General features: G+C 56.5%; 5 protein-coding genes across 14 annotated transcripts in view; 1 reads left to right on the top strand and 4 right to left on the bottom strand.

Annotated features, from left to right (window-relative positions):
- The window catches only part of LOC125970300 (D(3) dopamine receptor), a 52,745-nt gene extending 49,489 nt beyond the window's left edge, over positions 1-3,256 (bottom strand). For 5 of the 6 annotated variants that reach the window (XM_068650977.1, XM_068650976.1, XM_068650975.1 and 2 more), the window contains exons 1-4: positions 2,401-3,256; positions 1,869-2,323; positions 1,379-1,709; positions 142-1,263 (exon numbers count right to left, since the gene is read on the bottom strand). In XM_068650977.1, the coding sequence (XP_068507078.1) occupies positions 1,093-1,263; positions 1,379-1,709; positions 1,869-2,323; positions 2,401-2,682 (1,239 nt within the window). In that variant the 5' untranslated portion in view covers positions 2,683-3,256 and the 3' untranslated portion in view covers positions 142-1,092. Of the gene's footprint in view, positions 1-141; positions 1,264-1,378; positions 1,710-1,868; positions 2,324-2,400 lie in introns of those variants that run through there. The other variant, XM_068650980.1, reaches the window with a different exon arrangement.
- Positions 3,257-3,412: 156 nt separating this feature from the next.
- parietopsin lies at positions 3,413-5,421 on the bottom strand. The gene is made up of 4 exons (XM_049722481.2): positions 4,984-5,421; positions 4,565-4,893; positions 4,222-4,467; positions 3,413-4,108 (listed from the first exon to the last, which is right to left on the bottom strand). Exons 1-4 carry the CDS (start codon positions 5,312-5,314, stop codon positions 3,950-3,952), a joined length of 1,065 nt encoding a protein of 354 aa, XP_049578438.1. The 5' UTR covers positions 5,315-5,421; the 3' UTR covers positions 3,413-3,949.
- Positions 5,422-5,567: 146 nt separating this feature from the next.
- On the bottom strand, positions 5,568-10,521 carry nt5dc3 (5'-nucleotidase domain containing 3). Its single transcript, XM_049722428.2, has 14 exons — positions 10,098-10,521; positions 9,318-9,502; positions 8,887-8,961; positions 8,761-8,816; positions 8,427-8,517; positions 8,206-8,343; positions 7,108-7,168; positions 6,934-7,036; positions 6,762-6,863; positions 6,591-6,672; positions 6,418-6,504; positions 6,218-6,358; positions 6,040-6,104; positions 5,568-5,957 (listed from the first exon to the last, which is right to left on the bottom strand). The coding sequence occupies exons 1-14, from the start codon at positions 10,330-10,332 to the stop codon at positions 5,744-5,746; spliced, it is 1,635 nt and encodes a 544-aa protein (XP_049578385.1). The 5' UTR covers positions 10,333-10,521; the 3' UTR covers positions 5,568-5,743.
- Positions 10,522-10,937: 416 nt separating this feature from the next.
- On the top strand, positions 10,938-11,590 carry LOC125970317 (signal peptidase complex subunit 3). The gene has a single exon (XM_049722491.2). It carries the CDS (start codon positions 10,938-10,940, stop codon positions 11,478-11,480), a length of 543 nt encoding a protein of 180 aa, XP_049578448.1. The 3' UTR covers positions 11,481-11,590.
- LOC125970278 (transmembrane and coiled-coil domain protein 3) lies at positions 11,580-18,550 on the bottom strand. Of its 5 annotated transcripts, XR_011086944.1 has the most exons (5): positions 18,302-18,550; positions 14,339-15,309; positions 13,417-14,270; positions 13,235-13,287; positions 11,580-12,992 (listed from the first exon to the last, which is right to left on the bottom strand). XR_011086944.1 is itself a non-coding variant. In XM_049722415.2 (4 exons), exons 1-4 carry the CDS (start codon positions 18,371-18,373, stop codon positions 13,744-13,746), a joined length of 1,482 nt encoding a protein of 493 aa, XP_049578372.1. In that variant the 5' UTR covers positions 18,374-18,547; the 3' UTR covers positions 13,592-13,743. The 5 variants fall into 5 exon arrangements, 2 of the variants coding, with proteins under 2 accessions (XP_049578371.1, XP_049578372.1); XR_011086943.1 differs by having other exon boundaries at positions 13,235-14,270; XR_007482051.2 differs by lacking the exon at positions 11,580-12,992 and having other exon boundaries at positions 13,020-13,287.
- Between the last annotated feature and the right edge of the window lie 302 nt (positions 18,551-18,852).

The following is an 18,852-nucleotide window of genomic DNA, read 5'->3' as shown; positions in this document are numbered from 1 at the left end:
CCCCAAACGGACATCAGTTGAAATGTGAATATTTGTAATTAAAACGCAAAGTCTTTTCCCAAACACAATGCAAACAAATGAAGTCGGCGGCACTCACGTGCACTCACTCACTCACTCAGTCACATAGTCACATGCACTCACCCGGCTCGTGATGTCCGATGGGCTGGCTCCGTTGCTACTGCACAAATCCAAAATGCAACCTGACTCTTTTCGCTCATTCTAGGGCCAAAATGGAGCAAAGCAAATCCACAGGTGGGCGAGCGTGTCAAATAATGAGTCCACGCGGCGGCTCGGCTTGGCTCGGCTCGGCTCGGCTCGCTTGCGCACGAGGAGGAAATGGGCGGAGTTTCTCACTCGTCGGTTCCTCCGCAGCCTCGCTCGACGTGATGTTTTCGCAACGGTGGCATTGCATTGCGTCAAACTAGTCCAAAAGCACGACTGGGCTGGGCTCATCTTCCGCCTCTGGCGTGGTACTTTTGACTTAAAGGCGGCGGCCGCTGCTCCAAAATCTGCTTTAGAAAAACACCAACCTAAGTTGCCTCATCTTGTGCACACAACACTGCAAAACAAGAGCAACTCGCATATTGAATTCAATTGTTTATTTCAAAGTGATGCACAGTGGCTCAATTGACTCTTCAAGAAGTGTACAACGACTTATAACGGAATGACGACGTGAACAATTAGAATCCGGTGCGAAGAAAAGCGTCGTGTGCGCTTGCTGCTATGGCGGAGTCGCATTGAGCCCTGCCGCCCGACTGCGCCGCTTCCATTTCCGTTCCAAATTGTGAACTCCATCAGGGCGAGCTGAAGGGCGAAAGGCCGGCTGGCATGCGGTTCCGGCAAACTGCCGGCCAGAGCAAAGGCGCTACGCGGAGGCCGCTCAAAAAGCTTCATAGGCACAAGGGCGGTTCATGTCATGGGAATAATCGCTAAGTAGGTGCTGCGGGAGAACATGTTTGGACCTGAGCGGCCTGGCGGGTGGCGCGGGCCTCAGGCGCTCCCGCAGAGCCGCTCGGGCCCATTTTCGGCTCCTTTCGCATCCGCGATGCCATCGAACGGGCGCACCGATTGAGCCGGGCGGCGGGACCCACGTCAGCGGCCCCCCGCCGCCGCCGCCGCAGACCAGGACGTCATCTTGCTTTTCAGCCGATAGAACTCGGTGCGGAAGTGAGGGTTGACCGCGGCGTAGGTTATCGGGTTGCTCAGTGATGTCATGCAGGTGATGGACACGCACAGGATCTCCACTTCCTGCTTGGTGGCATCCTGGAACGCAGAACAGCAAGAATGACGTCGGAAGGAAGGAAGGAAGGAAGGAAGGAAGGAAGGAAGGAAGGAAGGAAGGAAGGAAGGAAGGAAGAGGGGTGGGCGGCCTGGTGACCTGTGTGCTCCTGTTGCCGTATCGCATCCAGTTGATGAGTACGGTGGTGACGAGCGGCGTCCAGAAGAGGAGGAAGGTGAGGATGATGTAACCTGCCCGTATGGCCATCTTGCTCTCCTTCCTCTTGACGTTTCTCTCCCTGCTGGCGGTGGGCGGCATCATGCAGACGGCGCCTTGTATGTTGGCCGCCACTACGTGAAGGCTCGTCGCCGGCTCTTGGCTCGGGCTCTTTTCGGCGGGCGTCTGGTCTCCGTGAAACGGCTCCGCCGCGGCCCCCTCTTTCCGGCCGGATGGAGCTCCGGGATCGTCGGCGCTCGACCCGCTCTCCTTTCTGACGCAACGATGAGAAAGACGCGACGTTCGTTTCGGAACATTCTCACATGGATACTGTCCGAACCCCGACCCAGTCCCTCCCCATTTGGACGCAGGCGCCACAACAGTCAGTCGGTCTGCCAAAAGGTTCATTTTTGCAAGAGTGACCCTGACGCACCTCGGCGCTTTTGTCGGCGCCGGATCGGCCTCAGCTCGGCGCGGCTCCTCGCATCCGGCCTCTCCCGCTTTGTCATTCTGGCAGACGGGGAAGACGCCCTTGTCGAATATCCTGCGATTGTGCGCGCGGACGAGGACCAAGATACGGGCGTAGAAGCCGACGATGACGCAGAAGCAGGCCGCCCACATTGGGAACAGGGCGTAAATCCCAAAGGTGTCGTAGGACGACGGCGGCGGCGAACCGTCACACCTGGCGTGCACGGGCGAGTCCTTAGCGTAGGTCAAGCACAAGCAGGCCACCAGGGCGGCCGACAGCCACGTCAGCGGCACCGACGCCCGGATCTGCCGCCGTCTCTCGCCCACTTCGAAGGGTCGCGCCACGGCCCGGCACCGCTCGGCCCCGATGCAGGCCAATGTGGAGAGCTGCGCGCAGCAGCCGAAGGAGAAGGAGGCCACCTGGGCAGGGAGCGAGAGGGGACCGATTGACGGACGGCTCGGTAGACGGGAGGAGGAGGACAAAAGCGGCGGCCCACCTGGACGTCGCACAGCCCACGGCCGGCGTCCCGGAGCAGCAGGACGGCCAGGAGCGCCGGACAGTCGCAGACGCATCGCAGGAGGTCGGCGGCCGCCAGGTTGAGCACCAGGGCGTTGGTCCACGTGCGCAGGCTCTTGCGCTTGCACACGGCCAGGATCACCCAGGCGTTGGCCGCCAGCCCTGCCGTCGCCGTGCTGGCCAGGATCAAGCAGTTGGCCGCCAGAAAGGCGGCTCGTGTGCCGCCGCCGCAGGTGCTGCAGTTCCCGGCCGCGCTCGGCATGACTTTGACGTGTTAAGCGGCCGGGCAGGGCTGGACAAAAGGGGCCGGCCCTTTTCGCCATCGCCCCCGAGAGCGCCGCCGGGCCGCGTGGGACTCGGCGGCCTCGGCATCAATTAAACCCGCGGGAGGCAGGGAGGGAACGGAAAAAACAAAAGCCACCGCTGCTAATTGACAACAATTGTGAGGCAGGGCAGGGCGGGGAGGGGAGGGGAGGGGAGGGCCAGTGCGCCGTGCGTACAAATTGGCTACACACAGGCTCTCGGAAGGACGGACGAGCGTGGACAAGTGAGGTATTTGACACGACTTTCCCAATAAATGTCAGAGAAGCAGAGAGTCGTCATAAAGTCGGTTCCCCGACGACAAGTTTGCTGGATCCGACGGCGACCAGCCGGCCCTCCCATTTGGCCGTGAGAAGGCGAGAAGCCGGCCCAGATGGCGCTTGTTGAGGTAACCGAGGCGAAACTAATCCTTTTGCCGAGAAAGCGCAAAATGCTCTTTGCTTCCCGACTCGACGGCAAATCCGGGATTAGATTGACAAAAGGTATTGTTTCCTCCTGCCCTCAGCTGCCGTGGTCACGTGGCGTGGCGCGGCGCGACGTGGCGGGGGCGCAGGCGGGCAGCTCCTTCCATTCCACACATATGTGCGTACGCATTAGAAAATGTCGATCCAACTATATTGGAATCCCTCGTACTAAAAGCCAAGGGAGCAAATAAACAAGTGCCAAGGAGAGCCACGCAAAGTCATTTATTTGCTCAAAGCACAAATCCAAAATAAGAACACTCACAAGATGAAGCAGCCAAACCATGCTAGTCACTAAGCCACCCTTAACGCCACCATGACACCTAAGCCGAGCAGTTTGATTCTGTACATTCTCAGTTTATATTGGGAATACCGAGCGATTTCTTTTGAAGCGATTCCGCTTGCAGAGCATTGCGATCTTTGCAAAAGCCAGAATGGTTGCAACAAGTGCGCGCCGTGCCTAAACAAGTGGCCTGTCACGAACAAGACCAAGTGAGGAGAGCGACAGACGGCCGGCCCGTCTTGGACGGCTGGAGTGTGCGGCAGAAGGCCTGCCATCTCGCTTCCTTTGTCCTCCGCCTGCTCCTCAGCTGTCAGTCTGGCCCGTCCAGACTTCCATCCATCCACCCACATCCATCCATCCGTCTGTCCATCCGTCCGTCCGTCCGTCCGTCCGTCCATCCATCCATCCATCCATCCATCCATCCACACACCCACCCATCCTCACAGCACAGACGCACGCACACGTCACAGAGGCCGCACCTTGCCGTGCCTGCTGATCCCACCGGAGCAGCCGGGCCGGCGCCTCCCGTTGACGGGTCGCATGCCGACGCCTATTGCAGCGGCGGGCAACCCGCGGGGGATGTAGCGACCGCAGGACAGCATTTCCAGGGCGGCGTCGCGAAACTGGCCGGACAAAACAAACAAAAAAAAAACCGTTCTGCGCGTGCTCGCTGCCACCGCGACCTGCCCGGCGAAAGCGAAACAAAGTGCTTGTGCAGCTGGCGGGCGCCTCTGACCTGCTTGTTGGAGAGGAAGTAGATGACGGGGTTGTAGACGGGGCTGGTCTTGGCAAAGTACATGGGCATGGTGGCCAGCAGCGGGGGGATGCGCAGGCTCGGCCGCAGCACCACCGCCGCCGACAGGACGGTGTAGGGCAGCCAGCACGCAAAGAAGGCCACGATCATGGCCAGGACCATGGCGGCGGCGCGCCGCGTCTCCGGCCGCAAAGAATGCCCCACCTGCGGCTCCACGCTCCGGTTCAGCTGAGAGGAAGCACAACGCTGGTGTGGATGCTTTCGTCGGTCGGTCGGTCGGTCGGTCGGGCAGGCCGGCCAGCCGTCCGGCGGCTGCGGTCGCTACCTTGCGCAGAGAGCCCACCACCTTGGCGTAGCAATAGACGATGACGGCCACCGGGAAGACGAAGCAGGTGAGCGTGTAGAGCAGGAGGTAGCTGTAGTTGCTCCACGACCTCTCCTCCCAGGCCAGCGAGCAGGACGTGCGCACGCCCTCGGGGCTGTAGCCGCTCCAGCCCAATAGCGGCGCCACTGCCCAGAACAGGCAGAAGAGCCAGACGCACAGGAGCCCCGTCACGCTGCGCCGCATGCTCAGCTCCCGCCCGGTGCCGGGCCGGCACACCACCTTGTAGCGCTCGTACGACAGCAGGGTCAGCGTGCACAGCGACACCAGGCCTGCGGAGAGCCCGCAAACATTTCAAAAAACAGAACCGTTGCCTGCTCGCCCGCTAACTGCTCAGATGGGATGACGTGTTGCCCCCTCACCAAAGTAGTTGACGGCAAAGCCCTGGAAGACACAGGCGGTCCGCCCCATGAAGAAGGAGCCGTGGTAGTTGGTGACGGTGACCACCAGCGAGCCGCACAGGCCGATCATGAGGTCGGACACGGCCAGGCTGAGGACAAAGATGTTCATGGGGCGCAGCAGGCCGGGGCTCCTCAGCGACACGCCGATCACCAGGCCGTTGTTGAAGACGCTCAGCACCGTGTTGATGAACATCAGGAAGGCCAGCACGCTGTAGCCCACGCGGGGAAAGACGGTGGCGGCAGGGGCAGGCGGCGCCGCCTCCGGGCTCCGGGCCGTGTCGTTGGCATCCATGGTGAGAGTGATGCGCCGGCGGCACCGGGCGCCCTCGGCCCCTCCGCCCGCCCTCGGCCCCTCCGCCCGCCCTCGGCCCCTCCGCCTGCCCGCCCGCTTGATCTTATCGCTGGCTTATGATCCGCTGGGCGCAATATGACAGATTGAATCCTAACAGGATTTGGAGCTAAATGGATTGGCGGCCGTGACGCCCGTCGGAAGCGAATACTCCATTCCGACAGCAGAAAAGCCATTTTCACAAATGCGCCTTAGCAAAGACTTACTCGCTTGTTTAATTCCACACCGGATGGACAACACTTTGCTTGCAATGAAGGAAAAGGCCAGAGTCAAAGAGGACACAGCAAGCACATTTAGCACCATACGCTCACGTTGGACTAAAGCAAACACCAGCCAGCGAGCGAGCCGGCCGGCCGGCCAGCGACAAAGCGGTCAGCAACTCTGCCCTCGGCCCAAGGGGGACTCGTGCTGCAGCGGCGTCCGGCGCGGGAAGAAGGTGTGCCCAAAGTCGTAGTTGAGCAGGCAGCTGATGGACGCCATGTAGATGTCGGCGAATCGCGAGAGCCGGCGCGAGAAGTACGTGGGGTTCTGGTGCGTGCGGAAGAGGCTCCCGAATTGACGGTTGAACATCTCCTTGGCGTGCGGCCTGCCGGAACATTCCAGCGGGAACGTTGCGGGCTTGGCAACCGGACAATGGGGCGGGGCAGGGCAAGGCGGGGCCGACTCACCTCATGGCCTCCCGCTCTCGTTTCCACTCTTCCACCACGGCCTGAGCGGCGGGATCCCCGTGGACCTGCGTGCGAGCGCCACAGCGTGAGCGCCACAGCGTGAGCGCCACAGCGTGAGCGCCACAGCGTGAGCGCCACAGCATGAGCGCCACAGCATGAGCGCCGGCCGCTGGCTGACCTGCATCTGCTGGATGAGGCCGGTGAGGGCCTGCATCCAGCTGACGGTGCGCACGTACACCTCGGTGTTCATGATCTTGATTTCCTTCCTCAGCTCGGGGATGATGGCGCCCGTCCTCCAGCCATGCTTCAGGGTCAAATCCTGGCCGGGAAAGAGCAAGCCAACGGTTGGTGTTTTTGGGGGGCTGGGCATGTGCTTACCGCCAGGTCGCTGTAGATGTGGTCGCCAAAGTAGAGCACTTTGGAGCCTCTCCAGCCGGTCAGTCTCAGGAACTCGTAGAGGTTTCCCTTGAGGTGACGAGAAGGGGACGCATTTTGAAAACATTCTCTTCAGGGTGCGCCTGTTTGTAGTTCTGCCCTTTTTTTTCCTTCACCTGTTTGTAGATCTGGCCTTTTTCCAACTTGTGAATTCGGTCCCACAGCAGGGCACCTCTGTCAGTGACCCGCCGGAAGGGCCTGCAAACATTTGAAGGACGGCGCCGCTCGCGTTTGAGCGCAGCGGCTCCGGCGCAGCCGCTCCGGCGCAGCCGCTCCGGCGCACTTACTTTCTCCTGTCATTGAAGAAAGCCGGTTTGTCGGCCTGAACGATAACCACGTCAAACAGGTCCCGCCAGTCCCTCCCCACGATGTAGTTCATGCCTCGATCCCTGAGGAGGGCGACGCGGCCGTCCGTCACTTTCCGGGAGGGCTCGGCGGGCGGGCCGACGCGCAACTCACACAAAGTCAAAGGGGCTGTTGGTGATGAGGAACATCTTCTTGCCGTGTTCGTACAACTTCTTCACCACGGCGTGACTCTGCTCGCCGTAACAAATGTATTTCCCTGCGTAAACAGAGCTCTGTTGTCTTTTGGAACAACATTTGACGCGCAACGAGAAACAAAAGGCCCGTTACCGATATCCGCCTCCACCGCTCGGTACATAATGCCCTTTACGTGAACATCTCTGATGGCCTCCTGCGAAGAGAAGGGGGGGGGGGGGGGGGGGGTACACACACGCTGCGTTAACATTCGGCCGCAACGGGAGCAATGCGCTTCGATCCGGAAGCTCGTGCCAATACAAACGAGAACGGAGATGAAGAAAGGCTGCAAAAAAGGAGACGCGAGTCGGACGGCTATTTCAAAATGTCACTCACCTTTTGCGGCCGGCAGGCACGCTTTGTTGTAACAAGTCCAATTTCCAGACAGTGCCCCCATTTTCAGCCCAATTTGGAGACCCAATGCTGCTCTCTGCTGGCCATAGCTATTTTATTTTTTAACTTTCCAACATAATGACAACGGTAGCAAACGAGCCCAAGATGCTGCTGCGCCGCATCAAAAACAAAAGCAAGAAACCCAACAATTGTTGTGGCCGGCACTCTCCCTCACTCACTCACTCACTCACTCACTCACTCACTCACTCACTCACTCACTCACTCACTCACTCACTCACTCACTCACTCACTCACTCACTCACTCACTCACTCACTCACTTGCTGACATTTGACAGTTGCTGCATGTACCCAGCTTCATTGGAACAAAAGAAAAGGGCACACTGGCTTTTATATGCTTTGAGCATTTCAGCACTTTAGCCTGCGCTGTCAAAATGGTGACCTTGAAAAGTCACACAAACCTGGAATGACAGCAATCCATCAAAGATGACTGCCTGCGTGGCTGCCTGCGTGGCTGCCTGCGTGGCTGCCTGCGTGGCTGCCTGCGTGGCTGCCTGCCTGCGTGGCTGCCTGCCTGCCTGCGTGGCTGCCTGCCTGCCATGCAGAATAAAGGAATGGCCGCCGCCACAGCCCGCTTCAGAGGACCAATGCCGTTACGTTCTCTTTCTGGAGCCAGCCGGCAGCCCGGACGTCCAAAGGAATGATTGCACGTTTATAATTAGACGCTGGTCTTAGCGGCTAGAATTAGCAAGCCGTGGGATGCTACGCACACACACACGGGATGAATGGCAGCCACGCATTTTGGCCAAAGTGACGTAAGATCGCGGCGGCAGAGTGTCTCACCTTGACGTCTTTGTACAGGTGCACGGGCTCGTAGTCGATGTTGTGCTTCATGAAGAAGTCGTTGACGCACGACAGCAGGCTCATCTCCGGCAGCGAGAAGATGTCCATGAACTGTTTCATGGAGTGGCCGTGCGAACTCTGCGGGACAGAGAAGAATGCCACCCAGGGTGGACGGACGCCACACGGGACGGCGGGCGGATGGCGCCAGGGCCGACTCGCACCTTGCCGTAGAAGTCGCTCATGATGTCGAGAGGGACGTGGCAGCCGTCGTACATGGCGACGACTTCCTCGTCGGGCACGGCGTGAAGACCCCTGCACAGCCACATTTTGCATGACTTCCACGGAAATCACCTGCGCTTACGTAGCAAACACAACACAAGATGGACTGAGCGATGACCACGAAGCAAATGCAAAAACCAGACTCGTTCATTCATCGAGATAAAAAAAAAAAAAAAAAAAAAAAGAGCTTCCTTTTCTGGAACGTTGCTCTTGTCAAGTGTTGAGCAAGCCAGCGCAAATATTTGAGCGCCCTTTGGCCAGCTGAAGCTCAACTACCTGTACACGGTCCCCAGCTGGATGTAATGGAAGGCGTCGATCTTCATCAGCAGCGCCTGAAACCACAAGGTCAGGTCACGTCACGTCACTGCGGTCACACCCCGACAGACAACCTTGAGCTCTTACCTTCTGAACATCATAGTGAAGCCCCCTCACAGCAAAATTGGGAATGTACTCATAATCCCGCAGACCCTCCGGATACTGAAAGAAAAGCACATTTCAAGCGTGCCGACAAATAGCCACAAAGTACGGCGAAGCGACGTTGGCCCGTCGTGGCGCTGCATCGCTCAGCGGAGCCCCGGCCACCCATTAGTCGACGGGCCCAAATGAGTTCTTTTCAAATTGCCGTAAATCAGCCTTTTTCTTTTTTCAAAAGACAAAAATAATGACATTCAAAATAAAAAAAAGAATCTGCCAGTGTTTTTCTTTCTGTGGCAGACAAATAGGAAAATAAGATTCCGCTTTTCCGGAGCCAAGGCTTCCCGGTTCACCTGCCAATGCGGCCGGCAGGGTCGGAGTCCGTCCGTCCGTCCGTCCGTCCGTCCCTGCGCACTTACCCTGTGCTTGCCGATGAGGATGTCCCGCGCTATATTGAAGATGAGCGTGTGGAGGTGACGCGAGTAAAAGGCCAGCGTGTAGTCGTAGTCGAAGCCGTAGACCTCGATGTCTCGCAGGCACATCTCGTTGTTGGCAAAGATGGCGTCGGGGTCCACCGAGGCGTTGGAGACGGACGGCGTGACATCTGGCCACCGGAGAGAGAGAGAGAGAAATGACAATGACGCTGGCTCTCATTGCTCTCATCAAGAAATCTCTTTTATTTGACCCAGATGCCACAAGATGGCAGAGCACTACTTTGGTCTCAATGGGTTAATAACCCTTCAACGTGGTTCCTTGGCACCCACCCTGGGGAAAAAAATCTCACCTTGGCCCCTTATTTGATTGATGCAAATAAAGGCCTCCCTCCAGTAAATTGCTCTCCCTCCTTCCCTCCCTCCCTCCCTCCCTCCCTCACTGCACCCTAACTAATCCACTTTAGCCCATCCGGCCACATTCTCACCACAGTGGGAATAATCGTGTTGTCAAGTCAAGTTTATTTGTATATTTATTGCATAATAAATAGTATTTATTATTGTCGATTCCAAGTAAGCGTGACGAAGGCCGAGGAGGTCAAAGTAAGAGTCCTCCCTCACTGGGCATCTCTGCACCCTAACCCAGCTTTGCCCAGCCGGCCCGTTCTCACCACAGCGGGAATGAATAAGCGTGTCGTCGACTCCAAGTAAGCGTGCGAAAGGCCGAGGAGGTCAAAGTAAGAGTCAACTTTGATTCAACGCTCCTACCTTCAGTGTCTCTTTTCGTTTGCTTGTAAACAGACCACAAGCTCTCCGCCGAGCTGCTGCACACCGACGCTGCGCTGTCGGTCCGTGTCGGGAGGGACTGACGGGAAAGCAGTCCACTGCGCCCGCTGGACACGGCGCGGAAATGGTGGTGGGAAGCCTTCAAGACATGACGACAGAGCACGGTGGCCTTCCCCTGTGTCAGCAGACACGACAGGGGCGCCGACAAAGTTGCCATTGTTGTTGCTTCCAAGGAGGCAGCTCGGCTCAGCTCGGCTCGGCTCGGCTCGGCTCGGCTCGGCTCAGCTCAGCTCGGCTCAGCTCAGCTCAGCTCAGCGCAGTACGGTTGAGCGAGAGCGACAGACGCACGATCGCGGATGGCTCGACTGTCAAGACCTTAAACGGCGGCGGCGGCGGCGGCGGCGGTGACGTCACTTCCGCGTTCGGCGAGACCGCAGCCAATCAACGACCGGCTTTCGGGCACGAGGACAAACAAAACTATACCCTCCAAAAACATAATGCTTTGACGGCAAAGTTGCACATTGAAACGGTATAGGATAGAGCGACACAAACGCGAAAAATAACTACATAAATATAACGCTGGTGAAATGTCTTTGCCCGAAAGCTTCAAACGTCACTTCCGTGTTCGCAAACCTACAGCCAATCCGCGACGCGCTCCGAGCACCGAGCATCGCGGTGACATATGAAAGCCACTTCCGATACCGAGCAAAGCGGTGTCATATGAGAGAGAGAGAGCGAGCGAGAGAGAGAGAGAGAGAGAGAGGCTGGCATTCGGATGCGCTTGCCTTATTTTGACTGGTGCCGATCTTCACCTTCGAAGCCATGAACACCGTTTATTCGAGAGCCAACACCTGTTTCGACTTCTTGACCAACGTCATGATGACCTTAGCCTTGGGCTGTTATATCACCACCGTGTTGATCGACACAAGCGTTCCCGTGGACATCCGTGTCACCAAAGTCATGCTGAGAAATGTCTACAACGTGACCGGATTCGGGGAGCCCTGTGATATGGTTTACATCACCTTTAACCTCTCGGCCGATTTGCAGCCGCTATTCAACTGGAATGTGCTACAGCTCTATATCTATGTGTATGCCGAGTACGCCACACGGAAAAATGTTTTGAACCAGGTGATGCTTTTGGACAAGACTGTCTATCGAGGAAAAGACACGCTGTACTTCAGAGACCAAAAATCCAAATACTTCTTCTGCGACGACGGAAACGGACTGAGGGCGCACGAGAACATCACCCTCACGCTGTCATGGAACATCATTCCCGTCGCTGGAAGTCTGGCCATTGTAAACGGGAACGGATACACCAGTCTGCCCTTTCCCAAGACGTATGAGACTCCCACCAGCTATTTGTGAGACACAAAGTTGAAGCTTGACATTTACAGCTCATTCTTGATTTGCGGGCTTTGTACAATCAGAACGTATGGCTGTGGAATAAAGGAGACTGCTGAAAGGCACATTTTGCACCCTCTTGTGTATATTCTTTTTCAGTTTACAACATCAAGGCTTCTTTGAGAGGGCTTTGCTTTGACATTGCACCTCTTGTGGTTGTATAGTCTTTGCAAGTTTACAACATCAAGGGTCCTTGGAAACGTGGGGTTGGCACGCAATGCGGAATACGTGGACCCCAGTTAAACTGAGGTCAAAAACTGAGGTCGACAGAGGGAGTGAAGGAATGGGGTCCAAATACAAAAAGTCCTGCCTAGCTACGAAAACAGGTATGCTCAAACCTCATTGAATAAAGTACATAAGCAGACAAGTATATTCACATATTAAATAAATGGAGACTTTCCGCTCTTGAAGGGCCCGGCGCTGTATTGTACTTTCCTGAAAACAGAGCTTTCTTGACAAGAATTGTCATTGAACTCAACCAACCTGTGTAAGTCTAATTTCCGCTTCAGTGTCTTAGCATTTTCCTAAATCTGAAGAAATCAAACGAGCACGCAGTGAGTAAATTGGATAACAGGAGATTGGCAATGGCTTTTGCCGTGAGGCGCACAAAGCGCGCTCCCTAAATCGTGGACAAATTCAACAACGCTGACTTTCTTCATAACTGGGTGAACGCATCCGAGTCGTTGACACGAAGCACGAGCAAGTGGAGTACGCGGGAGTACATGGCTTTATATATTTCGCTCACTATTCCGCAGCCTGATTCCAGTACAAACTGAAAAAAATCTTTCAAAACAAAAGACGGCTTGGCTCTCATTGATTCCCTCTCCCGCCCCCCCCCCCCCCGCTGACATCTGGAAGCGTCTCTCTCCGAGTACGTCAGGGGCCAGAAATGTGAGGAGTGTCCAAAGACGACGTCAGCACGGACTTACGACAGCCTTTCGAGGTGTTGGCCTGTAATTGGAGGACTGGAACAAAAACGTTCGGATCAGGGCAGCAAAAAAGTACACACACGTCCACAACAAAAGTACCCCTAGATAATGGTTAAAACCCTAACCCTAGATATAATACCTAATATAATAGAAGTCTACCTAAATGGCACTAAAAAGACGGATTCTAATATGGGTAACTTTTGACCCACTTATGAAGAGTGTCTGGTACAGTCACGGGGGGGGGCATTCTCTCCACTGTTTTCACACTAGCGTCTTTGTTGAGTCCAAATTGTCCAGTTGACGGGCGGCCGCAGGAATGTCCGTCCGGCGTCTCCTGGCGCAAACGCAGAAGCGACAAAAGCATCGTTCGTCCGTCGAGCCCAGTGTTTTTTCTACGCCCACCATCATTAGGGGTTGATTTTTGTTACGCTTGCGCCCTCTAGTGGACGAGGCGACGCATCCGGGTTCTGGTGATGGTGGGCCGGCAGTCCAGCCATACATACATCAGAGTATTATTGTGGCTCCGCAAAGGGTTGACGTGGGAATCCTTTAAAAAAATAAGAGACGCCGTCAATGTTGATTAAAAAGGTTTTAATGTAACAATGGCTCAAAAGGCACATCAAATGCTGCCAAATAGTCATCACAGCGCACCACATGGGAGTGAGTGAGTGAGTGAGTGAGTGAGTGAGTGAGTGAGTGAGTGAGTGAGTGAGTGAGTGAGTGAGTGAGTGAGTGAGTGAGTGAGTGAGTGAGTGAGTGAGTGAGTGAGTGAGTGAGTGAGTGGCTCACTTAAAGCAACTTTGTACACTCAGCGGGCCACTCCATTAGGTACGATCCAATGCCTTTAAAAAAAAAAATTTAAAAAAAAATGACATCATCAATCACAAAGATTAGATTCGGTTAAAAACAAAAGACAAAAGCTAAACACGACAGTAAGTGGAAGTTCATTTTCAGGTATCGAGTGTACGTACACTTGTCAATTGCTACGCTTGTCAATTTGTCACGATTGCTTCCGGAGGAGTCAGGAAGGCGGGCGGGCGGGCGGGCACGCTTCCTCGTTCCGCCCAGTCAGCAATTTGATCCAACTTTTTCTGAAGGCACGTTTTTGCTACGATCCTTCTGGAATGCGCCGGTCCTTCAAAGACGTTTCAAAACAAAACGTGGAAGAAGGGCTCCTGAGCAGGACAACGTAGAAAGGTCAACCAGAGTAGTGACGCATGTGAGATTGTTGCCAAGCCGAATGGTCAGGGAGCCAAATTGCCGTCTGCCCGTGGCGCACGAGCAACGGCCGGCGGGCGCTACGCGGGCAGCAGCAGTCGGTCGATGGCAAAGTGCAGGCGCTCGCGGTTCTTCCAGAAGGCGGCGAGGAGGCAGAGGGCCAGCAAGGTGGCGGCCACGTGGCGGCGGCTCCTCAGGAGCGGGGCGGCGAACTTGGCGGCGGTGGAGACGCACACCAGGATGACGGTGATGATGGCCAGCATGATGTTGATGCTGCGGCCCAGCAGAACGCGGGCGTCGCCGCTCTCCAGTTGCGCCGTCTGCTGCTGCTGCTGCTGGAACTCCAGCTTGGATACGCGCGTCTGGCACGACTCCAGGGCCTCCTGCGCCACACACAAGACAAGACAAGACAAGACAAGACAAGACGGACAGGAAGAAGCTGCTCGCTGGCTCCCCGACTCCATTGACTACCTGGATGTCGCGCGCCCTCTCTTGAGCCTGGTAGGCCACCCGCTCCTCCACGCTGGCCAGCTCTTGCTTCAGGTCCGTCATCTCGTGTTGGTGAAGCTCCGTCAGGTCGTTCAGTTGGTCCTCCAAACGCGTAGACCTGCAACGGCACGGTTGGCTTTGCTTTGCTTTGCCTTGCCTTTGATCCGGCTCATTCGTTGCACCCACCTGTAGCGCTCCTCCTGCAGCGTTTGGCTGAGGACGCCAAAATCTCTCTTCATCTGGGTCTTGATCTCCTCCATGTCCTCCTCCAGTTGGTTCTGCGCCTCTCGAATGACTCGGGCCTCTTCCGCGCCGGCCGCCAGGCGGGCGAGCGCGTCGCCCTCCGCCGGACGGCCCTGTCCCGGGACGCCGTTACTGTCGGCCGAATTGGAGGCGCTGCCCGAGGAGCACTCGTCATCGCTGGGGTATTTGGGTTTGCCCGCCGCCGGCGAGGCGCCGCCGCTCAGTGCCTTGGTGGCCTCGTCGGGCGGCGGCGGCAGCAGCGGCGGCGGCGGCGGCGGGGACACGCTCACCGACACCTTCATGTGGGCGATGTTGTCAGCGCTGCCAAACTTGTTCCGAATGAGGTTGGCAATTTCTCTGGGCTTGCTGAAGAAGAAAGGAGGCGAGAGGGAAACGCCGGGTCCGATGGTCTTGATCTTGTCCATGGTGGGGTGCCTGCCGCTGCCCGTCATGTCCCGCAGCAGCTCCCGGCGAGACTCCCTGGGGATGGTGCTGTGTTTGCCGCAGGAGGCTGGCGCTGGCGGCGCATGCTGGACTTCGCTGTCCTTCATCTTGCGGTGGTACTGCTCCAGCTTCTTCTGCATTTGGGCGATGTTGTGCGCCGACTTTTGGTTCTTCTTCTCAAACACCTGCTTGATGCGGCCCAGCTGCTGCTTGTCGGCGCCGTTGACCAGCTGCAGGTACTCGGCCACGTTGTCGTCCCGCGCCGTCTGCTCGATCTTCAGCCGCTCCGTCACTTTCAGGATCTTCTGCTGGAGGTTGTCCAAGCAGGAGCGGCTGCGCTGGACCTCCGAGGATGGAGACGTGACGGCGTCGCTGCGCTCCTGGTCCCGGTCCAGGTCCAGGTCCAGGTTGTTCTCCGAGGAACCTCGGCGCACGGGGACGCTGAGGAAGCTGCCCTCGGCACTCCGGTCCTGCGGCGGGCGGGCGGGCGACACAAAGACGCAATCAGCGGCACAATCTCGGCAAAGCACGGGCACTGCTTTTAGGGAGTGACGAGGTGTTGCCGTTTTGCAAGACGGCCTGCCTAATCTTCACTTGCGACACAATGCCTCTGTCGTTTCACGCCGGGGGGGGGGGGGGGGGGGGGGCGCTCGAGAGCGCGTTGTCTTTTTCATTCTATGCGCTGGAATTTCAGAGTTGCGTCAGACCAGCCGGGCCATCTGGTCCGGCAGGTCCCGCTGGTATTGAATGCGTCGCTGTGGGTGAGGACCACGTTTTGGTGACAAGTATCAGATGTGTCAAGGGTGCTTATGAAATTGCTTTGCAAAGAGGAAGCGGCTCAGAGGATTCCATTTGTGTCCGAGCCATACGTTGAGCAGCAACACGCAGACGGGGGCTCAGAGCCGAGCCGAGCCGAGCCGAGACGCCGGGCGTGCGTACCAAGCCGAGAATCAGCCTCCCAAAGCCCGTCTGTGCGTGGCACAATGGGAAAACAAGCGGCCCATTCATTTCCAAAGGACTAAGCGCCCCCGTGCTCACGCAACGTGGGATCATAAGGCACAGCGCAGGCGGGCTGTCCCGCCAACAAGCCTTTGCCACGGGTCGGGTCGGCCCGGCCCGGCCCGGCCGTCTTTCCGTAAAAAGGAGCCCTAAGGTGCTTTTGTTATTGCCATGCAGAGAATTGCCTGACTGTTTGCCTTTGCTGCCTTGTTTGAGGGGAGCAAACAGGTTGGACGGAAAGGAAGCTCAAGCCTGCCGGCGCCGGCCTCCGTCTCGGTGATGTCAGCTGGCTCACGTGAGGAGGCTTAGCTGCGCGCCGAGAGAAAGAGCTTTGTGTTGTGCGAGCCAGAGCCAGAGCCAGAGCCAGAGCCAGAAATGGCCACAGAGGCTGGCTCTCCACATCCGAGTGGGCGTTCCTGACCAAAGCAGCTAGCTCCTTTGCCTCATTCTTTGCTTGAAACAGGTTTGGCAAGTTCAACCAGCAAACACTGAATCGGCATAGCCAAATGTCTGCTTCTTCCAAGTCAATGACGTGGAAATGTGCAAACTCAAAGGGAGGACCGTCAGCACCTCCGCATTTCAAGCTGCCTCTTCGGCTCCAGGGTGAAATCATCCGCAGAGTTCCGTCCAAGCTGATCACCATCTCGCTCTTTTGGATCCTGAGCACTTGTTGACCAAAGCAGCTTCTTCTTAGCCCGCTGCCACCATCTGCTTCCTGTCCTCACCCCCCTCCCTTCTGCCCCCCCCAAAAGACCTCTTTATCCTCTGCAGCTCCCAGACCTAGTCAGACCTCGCCATGGCACAAACAACACCCCTGGGGAGAGACTGGATGCAACGGAACGAAAAGTAGGCCACTTCCTCGGCAGAGATGCGAGAGGACATTGTTTTGCCTCTCGGTGCGGCTAATTCATTTAGCCGGCTCAAATTGAGTCAGCCGGCCGGCCGCAGTAGTAGAGAAGAAGCTCATTGGTCTTCCCGCAAAACGCGTTTCACAGTAGATAGAGATTGTGTGCCTGCCAAGGAGTCACGGGAGCGAGCTGCTCACGTGATTCTTCAGGACGCCCGACGTGCGTCTCGTCTCGTCTCCCGCTCGCTCGCTCGCTCGCTCGGTTTGATCCATTTGACCTATCTCCTATCTGTCTGCGTTGGCGCCGATGAGCCTGCAAACTGCTTTTGACCTACGACAGCAATATGGAAGGCTTCAGAGTTGGCAGACAGCAGCCTGTGATGGAATCGTAGTAAAGTTAGCCTTTGCAGAAAGTCAAAGCCAAATGGGAGACCTTCCGTTGGGGGAGGCCAAGCGGGGGCATCCCCCTCGCCGCCGCCCTCCATGCACGTCTGGCCACGCACGCACGCACGCACGCACACCCACACACCGTGGCCTAGTTATGAAGGTCCCACTGCACTCTTTGCCTTTCACTGTGCGGGGAGGAGCTCCGATGAGATTTTGCGTGTCAATGTAATGTGCCGCCCCGTGGCTGGTTGTGGTCCAACATAAGAAGCGCATCCAGTCGCCTTGCGTAAGAGAGCCACGAGATGCCTGACAGACATCAAACTCCACCCGATTTACTCAAGGGACTAATCGAGAGCACAATTGACGGTAAACGATAGCGCCCGCCACCCACCTAATGTGACGGTCGACGTTTGCACCAATTGCGCTTGGCGCTGGAACATCTCGTTTCCACCCATGATGACAGCAGGGTCAACAAGTTGCTTGGGAGGAGCCATTAGTAACAAAGTCTTGTTGGCGGCAAACTAATGGACTGGAAAGGCAAATGAAATGCGGACCTTCAATTTGTTACTGTAGCCAAAGCGTTTTGTTTGAAACTGGAATGGAACTGTTGCGCTCTTGTATATTACGTCAAGGTTCTGTATATGGGCCCTTAATCGCAGAAACGTCTCAAAGGTCACTAGATGGGGGGTCGTTCTACGATAACGCCGCCATCTGCGATCCATACACTTGTGGCCGTGAAGACGTTCCCAAATGACATTTGACACAATAGTGATCCATCTGTTTGGAATATGGTGCGACTTCATTTCTCTTGCACAACCAAGCCACTTGAAGCTGATCGTGCACTTTCCATGAAGGATCGCTTAGTGAGCGAGCAAACTTGAAATGACGTCACCCCAGAGCAAGAATCCCTTGAACATATGTTCCTAACGTTTGATCCAATGTCCTCATCTGGTTCACAAAATAGCGACAATGTTCTCTTTCTCGCGAAAACTCACTCCGACTGCTTGCTGCATGATGTGAAATGCTGCCTTTTCCGACGTTTTAGCCCAGACCTGAACGCAACGAGCCTGCGAGCGGCGCTGCGCTGCGCGGCTGCTTTCGGCTTTCAAAAAGTAAACAACTGACGACAGAAAATGTCACGGAAGATGGACAGCACACGCAAGTCTACGACGACAACGACGACCACAGCAAGAAGAGGAAGAAAAGGAAGAAGAAGTGAACTCACTCACCATCCGGCTACCGAGGTGTTTCTCCACTTCGGATAAACTCCGCACCGACACGCTGGCGCTGGGCATGATCATCCCGTAAATCAGTCATCCAATAAATACGAATTTAGCGTTTGCAGCGATGGACTGGGGCGAGCATGTTTGCGCGCTTCTAGCCCGACTCGCTCTCCCGTCTCGTGTTATCTGTTGAACGGGCATTCTGTCATCTCTCTTGTACGACCAACTGTGTGAGTGTGAAACAAACCCCGCCTTTGTGCCGGCCTGCGTCTGCGCATGCGCAACAAACCCCGCCTTGGTGCCTGCGCAAGCAGCCCGCCTTGGTGCCTGCGCAAGCAGCCCGCCTGCGCCTGCGCCTGCGCCTCCGCGCTTTCGTTCAACACCATCTTCAGCCTGTGCATCAGATTGGCACACCGATTGAAATTTGATTTCACACAACGACGCAGATGATTCGTCTATGACGTCATTACGCCGTCAGCTACTTCCCAAGGAGAACCTACCCAATGTCAGATTGGTGTTGCTGTATTTAGCCACTCAAGTATCAGCAGCCTCCACCA

Source organism: Syngnathus scovelli, chromosome 6, assembly GCF_024217435.2.
Source record: "Syngnathus scovelli strain Florida chromosome 6, RoL_Ssco_1.2, whole genome shotgun sequence".
In the NCBI taxonomy this organism is placed as follows: domain Eukaryota; kingdom Metazoa; phylum Chordata; class Actinopteri; order Syngnathiformes; family Syngnathidae; genus Syngnathus; species Syngnathus scovelli.
The sequence above is the reverse complement of the archived record's forward strand: the minus strand, read 5'-3'. Positions and strand labels throughout refer to the sequence as shown.

Bases quoted from the DNA above. Each gene is read 5' to 3' on its own strand.
- LOC125970317 (XM_049722491.2), top strand. From the start codon at position 10,938: ATGAACACCGTTTATTCGAGAGCCAACACCTGTTTCGACTTCTTGACC.
- parietopsin (XM_049722481.2), bottom strand. From the start codon at position 5,314: ATGGATGCCAACGACACGGCCCGGAGCCCGGAGGCGGCGCCGCCTGCC. The intron at 4,894-4,983 runs GTGAGGGGGCAA...GGCTCTCCGCAG, and splicing joins CTTTGCCGTCAACTACTTTG to GCCTGGTGTCGCTGTGCACG. The intron at 4,468-4,564 runs GTAGCGACCGCA...GCTTCCTCTCAG, and splicing joins TGGTGGGCTCTCTGCGCAAG to CTGAACCGGAGCGTGGAGCC.
- LOC125970278 (XM_049722414.2), bottom strand. From the start codon at position 18,373: ATGATCATGCCCAGCGCCAGCGTGTCGGTGCGGAGTTTATCCGAAGTG. The intron at 15,310-18,301 runs GTGAGTGAGTTC...CGCCCGCCGCAG, and splicing joins AACACCTCGGTAGCCGGATG to GACCGGAGTGCCGAGGGCAG. The intron at 14,271-14,338 runs GTGGGTGCAACG...GTGCCGTTGCAG, and splicing joins CTGCAGGAGGAGCGCTACAG to GTCTACGCGTTTGGAGGACC.
- nt5dc3 (XM_049722428.2), bottom strand. From the start codon at position 10,332: ATGGCAACTTTGTCGGCGCCCCTGTCGTGTCTGCTGACACAGGGGAAG. The intron at 9,503-10,097 runs GTAGGAGCGTTG...TCCGGTGGCCAG, and splicing joins AACGAAAAGAGACACTGAAG to ATGTCACGCCGTCCGTCTCC. The intron at 7,037-7,107 runs GTAACGGGCCTT...CTGTTTACGCAG, and splicing joins AGCGGTGGAGGCGGATATCG to GGAAATACATTTGTTACGGC.